General features: G+C 41.1%; 1 protein-coding gene across 1 annotated transcript in view; it reads right to left on the reverse strand.

The window, feature by feature from the left end:
* TRIP13 (thyroid hormone receptor interactor 13) overlaps positions 1-6,959 on the reverse strand; it is a gene marked incomplete at its 5' end in the record, with an annotated part of 13,462 nt that overhangs the window by 1,138 nt on the left and 5,365 nt on the right. The window contains 7 exons of the mRNA XM_010141623.1: positions 957-1,069; positions 1,251-1,404; positions 2,372-2,478; positions 3,340-3,426; positions 3,708-3,771; positions 4,684-4,756; positions 6,212-6,302. Coding sequence (XP_010139925.1) covers positions 957-1,069; positions 1,251-1,404; positions 2,372-2,478; positions 3,340-3,426; positions 3,708-3,771; positions 4,684-4,756; positions 6,212-6,302 — 689 coding nt within the window. The remainder of the gene's footprint in view (positions 1-956; positions 1,070-1,250; positions 1,405-2,371; positions 2,479-3,339; positions 3,427-3,707; positions 3,772-4,683; positions 4,757-6,211; positions 6,303-6,959) is intronic.

Consider the following 6,959-nt stretch of genomic DNA (forward strand, 5'->3'; position numbering starts at 1 on the left):
CTGTGGAAGGTTGGTACAGAAAAGCAAGCGCTACAGACCTACCAGGCAGAGTCACCTGCCAAAGCTTACACCGTGCCCTTCACATCGCTGGGCCGTACCTCACGCGTTTGGGGGAATGCCTGCACCGGAAGTGGATGGTGTAGACATAACCTTCCACCCACAGTTGAAAGCCCTTGAAAAATTGGTTTTGAAGGCTGAACCTCAGCTACTGCTCATCTCCTTCTGTCCACCACTTACGCAGATCTTTCTGAGCTCCCTCACCTATGTGATACATGCTTCTGTCTCCTCCAAGCACCATTGTGTATGTAGAACCTAAACCTTACGCCTGGAAAAACTGACTGGCTTTTACCGCACTCCTCGCTGGTTAAGACTGCACACTTCAGGAACAGAAGGAAAACGTGCTTTCCTGACTTCATCACTGTTATTTTATATAGTTCCATCGGGACCAGCACTTTGGAAAAAAATACCGCCTGACATTGCGAAAACCATTTTTTATCGTTTCAAGAATTGTTATGCTGTTGTGAAAGGCTACTGGCTCTACCAGCATCCTCAGCAAATTGTAACACTCTCCGTTTACAGTTCACTCCTTTCCCCTTCTGATATAGCAGATGGCAAGGCATTCCGAGACCCTTTCTTAGCACTGGCCTTAGTTTGTGCCGTGTCCACTAGACCACGCTACCATTCACCACATCCACTGAAACCTCCAGCACCTTACTAATCCAGCCAGACCTTTGTCAGGAGACTGCAAAGGGCACAGCAGAAACCAGAAGCAGTACTAAGCCAAGCCAGACCTGAGACCAAGAAATGCTGGCAAATCCCAATCGCTTCCGCTTTTTGTCTGGTAAAAGGTTTTGCGCTAACCCTAGCAGAAAAAGCCTGAGATGTTTCAGAACATCCAGACACCATTCCACAACTCATTACAGGTATCGATAAAACACAGAATTTCAGAATCTTACCTTGAGATTTCTTTCAGTACAAGGCTTAACCGTGACACGTTATTTTCCACGAAGCCTATCATCTCTAGCTCTCTGAGAGTCAGGAGCTGCTGTCGAGGATATATTATCTGACACTAGAAAGAAGAGTTATACACTGTTGTATGAAAAACTTACCGTAGAATTTAATTTTGAATGTATGTAAGTGGAAATACAGAGAAGGAATGAAATTTGTGTGGTTTGTTATTTAGGACATGTGATTAAAATGTCAAATGTATTAAAATATGATATTTTACACCCTTGCTTTCAAAATATTACCTTCATCAATTCTTCCAAGCAAGACAGATATATTCTAAATATTGCTGCGGTGGATGGAGGTCCAATATATTGCTTTATGTCAGCCCTGTCTACAAAGGCCATGTCAATTTTCTCCGTAATATTTGAAGTAGTCAGGATAACTACATTGGGATACCTTCAAGATAAAAGCAGATTTTTAGGACACATGTACAAGAATTATCTCCTTTCGTGACTGCAAGTGATACGTTCCTTCTTACGACTCAAGCCATTTCACGCGATAAGCAGTCACATCACTCTTGTCAGCCAGCAATTACACTAGAACACCGGAAGTTCTTGGCCATTATCTCCCATCTGTGCATAGTCTCTTTCTTTCAGCTGTTACTCAAGTGGCCACAGTTTTCCCAACCCGATTTTGGAAGTGATATACCTTAAACATCTAGAGCCTACTGGCATAGTTTCTGCCACAGGAAAAAAAAAAAAAATTATGAGAAGATGACTTGTAAATTTGAACCTTAAATCTACATGTTTTCCATGTTTTTCAGTAGAAAGTATATAGTTTAGCTGACAAGGTGACACCTTCTGACTGAGAACAACATCAGAGTGAGCTTAAAAGTGACATCTTGCTTTAAGAGATACTGCAAGAACATTCTTAACCATAGCTATTTCTAGATGAAGTCTGTGAACTTAGGGCACCTTTATTTCCTGTGAACAGAGCAAACTATGCCCAAAAAGGGGAAGGGATGGCAGGAGTAAAACCAGATGGTATGTCCATCACATAAAGTGGACCGAGCATCATTAATGACCGCTTCTAAGCCACGTGTTGTGCAAGTCTGCTTCAGATTGACATCCAGAAGCTGTGAACAATGAATTAATCCTTCCTCGATCTCACTGTTTGTCTCCAAAGCAGGTATCACAACCACCTGGCCTGTACACTCCCCAGCTTTCAAGGGAGATTACCATCTGCAGCTTGGAGTCTTCACTCAGTTACGTGTCAAATATTTTTTGCATTAATCCTTTTCACAGTTAGCACCATTAACAGGGCATTAACGGATTTGGTTTAGTATTCCAAGTAGGAGTTGGAGATTTAGCAGGAATCCTGAAATGGTCAATTACCTTTTCCTGTTGCAGTAATCTGAGTTTACCTTTTAATGTGATCTATTTGTGTAAGCACAGCATTCACCACACGAATAGCATCTGAAGGCTCTGTGCCTGCCTTGAAGGCACTGCGGGCTGCCGTGAGGCTTTCTACCTATAAAAAAAAAAAAAAAAAAAATCAAACCAACAATAAAAAAATACCACCAAACACCAGAAAACCCCACAGGAGATTCCACTTTTGGAGTGCTGGTAGCAAGTGAATAATCCAGACCACACACCTCCAGATCCTAGTGCCTAGAATCTCAAGCGTCAACTTCAAAATCTTTTGTTAAGTAGGAATTTACCGAGAGAGGGAAACAAATGCCAAGGAAGCAAAGTGTAGTAAGTGAAATTCCTGTTCAGACAGCAGAATGGAAATGGCTTTCATTTTAATTAAACCTGGGGGGACGGGACGGGACAAGAGAATAACGAATATGCTGCATTTAGAACGAGCTTCCCCATAGGAACTCCCACGTCCCGAAGCCAGTAAGGTGCATGCTCACTGACCTGCTTAGGTATGCAAGCCTGAAGAGAATCTAAACTATTAACTGAACCGTAACAATGGGTTGTAGAGCTTTCCAGCATATGTAAGAGCACAATTAATACAAACCTAGGCTACTCTGAGTGTAAAAACATCATAGATCCTTTTAGGTTGAAAAATGCCTTTAAGATCGAGTCCAACTCGATATTAATACTCGAGTTAATACTCCACACAGCAGCAGTGGAAGTTCCACCAAGGAAGGTTTGGCTTCATTTTCAGATGGCATTCGCCTGCTAAACCATACTGCGTTCCTCAGAATCTCTCAAATCTGCAGTAGTCAGGATGAAAATTCCCTCTTCTGCCCCAAGTTACGTAACTGACAGAACAGCATTAATTCGCTTTTACTGTTCTTTGCGGAAGAGGATTGTCACAGTTCCCTCCCATCAAGTTACTTCCCGCTAAATGTTACGTACACCAATGCTATTGGAATCATACCTCATCAATCAATACAAATACAAGAGCATCTTTGTCATCAATTAACTCCTGAATCTTCTGGAACATCTTGGTTACAAGCTTGCCGCTCTGGAAAGACACCACATGCAAATGTTTATAACCTTATCACACAACTTTCTAAGCCCTACTATATTCAAAAGATGGAAATACTTGGGGTTTAAAATCACTTTATAATATAGCTTCTATTTATGTAGAAATTATCACTTTATAATATAGCTTCTATTTCCTCATACACAGGAATTATTCAGAGTAATCTTTAGTGCACGTAGTTATTTTATGAAACCAGCTCAATAGAAAAAGTGTAATTTCTAAAACACAAAGTCTACTTAATTAGCTACATCAATACATACCTCTGAAAACCATTTAGAGAAGAGGCTATGGCTGTTGATCTCAATTAACTGTCCATACCTGTACCTGAAGTATGAAGGCAAAAAGAAGTATCAGCTCTAGTGTAAGTAAAAGTCAGTGATATCATTAACTTCCATAAGTCTCATTCCCTCCATCTCAATGCCATAAAATACATAATACCTGTTTGGAGTTCAACTGTAATTTCCAGAAATGTGTCTCACTGGAATGCTTTGTATTAAATTTCGGTCAGAGTTCCTTCAGCAGAGCAGGTGCTATTTGCACAGGGCTGAAATAACGGTTGCTGTGCTAACGGCCCCATTCTTCTGCTCGTGTAGGATCTTGTTCAGTAGAGCAAGAACACGTATAAAAGCACAAAGCTTGTGCACTTAGCTCTTCACGTGCTCTTTGGACATTCCATGCTGGGTTCAGCTTGGGCTGGAGTCAGATCACTATAGTAATTACATATTATCTACGTTACACCTCGGATTTGATATAATATTTGGTTTTCTAGACACATTTAAGTTGCTATGAATTTTAAGGCTAACTCTGATACAGAGACTGACCTCTGCAGAACGTGACATTCAGACAATCCAAACACTAAACAATTGGTTACCGAATCCCTGCCTGTTAAAAACAAGCTTTCCTGGACGTGACGGTACAAACAGCAGGCTGCACACTCACATCTCTTGCACTTTAATACTAATTGATGTACGAGGTGAGCACAAATGACTGTATCACCACTGTAAATTGTTTTACATACCCGGGCACAACCAATTACACATTTTGAATGGCATTAAAACTCCCTAACCAGTGTCTCTACCAGGTCAAGGTTTTGCCAGCCAGGTGCACTATAAAAGAACTAGGAGCATTAGCACTTGGCACCAGTTACTCAAAATCAAATATTAAACATCTTTGGGCTACTGAAAAAGAACAACTAAGAACAGTAAATTAAAGTGAAAAATTTCCAAAAGCGATCACCTGTACGACAGTCGAATTGTCAGCTTCTGAGCCAGTGCTTTACAGAGAGAGGTTTTACCCGTTCCAGGAGGGCCTGGTTTGAAATCAGACCCACACATTACACAGAATCTGCATCGGATGGTTAATGACACGTAACATTTTTTAACTACTACACTTCATCACAGCTCTTATTGTAGGATGAAAACACAGCAGTCAATGCGTGTGAACACCAGAGTACTCTAAGAAGGTCGCTTATTCCACTACAGTCGAGCTCTGAACTTGTATGATTTTCAAGTATCATTACTAGTAGAGTTAGTGTAATAGTCTGGATGGAGACTCCATAAAGCTAAAACACTTCACGGCCACAGAAGCAAATTACCTTAGCAGAGCTTATGTTTAATGGCATTCTCAGAAATTAGGGCTATGCTTAAACTTATATCTTGCTGAAACATAGTCTTCTACCATGTAAAGCAGGAACACATCATGCCCAGTTTGATCAGCGGACCACTAGAAACCTCTGCCTTGCGCCAAGCCAGAGCATCCCAGGAAGCATGCTCCGGGACAAAGCTTTCAGATCTGGCTTGACACCCTATGGAAAAGCCATGCAGACGAGTACAGGTGCAGTTACAACAGTACGAATGCCTGGAAGGTGACGTATGGGTGCTGATCAATCTGCCGCAACCATTACGCACTTCCACTCACAGGCAGAACTGCCCTTACAGCATCCATGGATCTTGCACTATGACAGCTGTAGACCTGCCAGCATTAACTTCTTTGTGATCACAACAACGAGCTCATTACTAAAACTGGATATAGCTATCACAGATATATTCTAAACAGTCTGAAACAGTTTTCCAAACAGAAACATCCTGCAGCTGCCAAGCTGATAAACAGTTATAACTTCAGTACAACCCACACTCGTAACAAACATTTCCACCATGACCTTCCATTTTTAAATAGCGGTCTTGATGTCAAAATTGTAATTGATCAGTAAGGAGCTGCATTAGGCAAGAAAATCGGTTCAGTTGATGTTGACCTTGTTTATGGTACAACCTCCACGGTAAGCTAGGACCAAAATAGCAGTAACTGAATGAGCAAGAGTACTGCCTTCATGTCTGGCAACAGATCACACACACGGCGCACAGGTGGATTCTTAGTTTCCTCAGAAGTTTTTATAAAGTCTAAACTAAAAACTGTTTTAACACTGATAGATCTGTAACCAATATATGGCTCCTAATGTCCTCAGTATCTGCATTAGTTTTGCAATTCATACAAAAAAGCAGTATCACTTAAAAATGAAAACTTAAAAACCCCCCATTGACACTCTATTGCAAATTTTAGAATTTAAATTCCCGCAAAACATACTACAGGTGAACACTGGTTTGATTCGACATTACATTTTACCTGCATTTGCGTTACAGAGAGAGTAACTGTCTGCTTGTTTTGGATGATCTGATTTCACTACACAGAAGTGCCCTACCAGTGTTCACAGAAGGAAAGCATAAATAGATGCCAAGGAATCTATGTGGTTTAAACAGATAATTTTTACCATGCAGCAAAACAACTCTGTTCCACGATATCAGGTTGCTGTCCACGTTTTTGTCAGAAAACAGTAATGTTGTCGTCACATAATCAAGTAACTAATTGAAGGGGAGAAAGAGACACACAAATTAGTGACATACTGGTAAATACAATTACAAACAGAAGCAACCTCCTAATTACGTCTATTGCGTACTCTTAGGGAGCAAAAAATGATCTTACAACTTTCGGTCATAGGCAAATTTTCCTTCTGTAAAGGTTGGAAATTAATTTCCTTCCCTCCCTCAGGAAAAAGAATAGCAGGTACCAGCAAAACTGGGGTTCCAAAACTTCCACGTGAATAAATGAAACGCTTTACGGCAGTTAAATTATTTTCCTTTTCCATGTCCCACATATAGTACACCCCTAAAGCAGAAGCTGCCCAAGCACAGAGACTCCAGCTCCAGGTCCTGTGGAGGTGTCATGCAGCTGTATATCTGCTTGGTTTGTGGTAGTCAATCCACCAAACAAAGCATCTCCTGTCACATTTCAGCTCCTTTCTGCAGAAGCATTTCCATCAGGTACTGGAGGGACTGCGTGGATTGGTTACTCTTCCCAGCAGGGGAAGCCACAGGCACTTCCGTGCTTGCTGCTAAACAGAATGCTGTATCGGGCTAGAATTATTCAGTTAGGAACAAACTGAGCATGAACCTCCGGTATGAATCTACACTGATTTCACCTGTAATAATGCCCGAGACCAGATTGTTTTCTCTTGCTCT

The sequence above is a fragment of the Buceros rhinoceros genome, unplaced genomic scaffold (genome assembly GCF_000710305.1).
Source record: "Buceros rhinoceros silvestris isolate BGI_N320 unplaced genomic scaffold, ASM71030v1 scaffold23848, whole genome shotgun sequence".
Lineage (NCBI taxonomy): Eukaryota > Metazoa > Chordata > Aves > Bucerotiformes > Bucerotidae > Buceros > Buceros rhinoceros.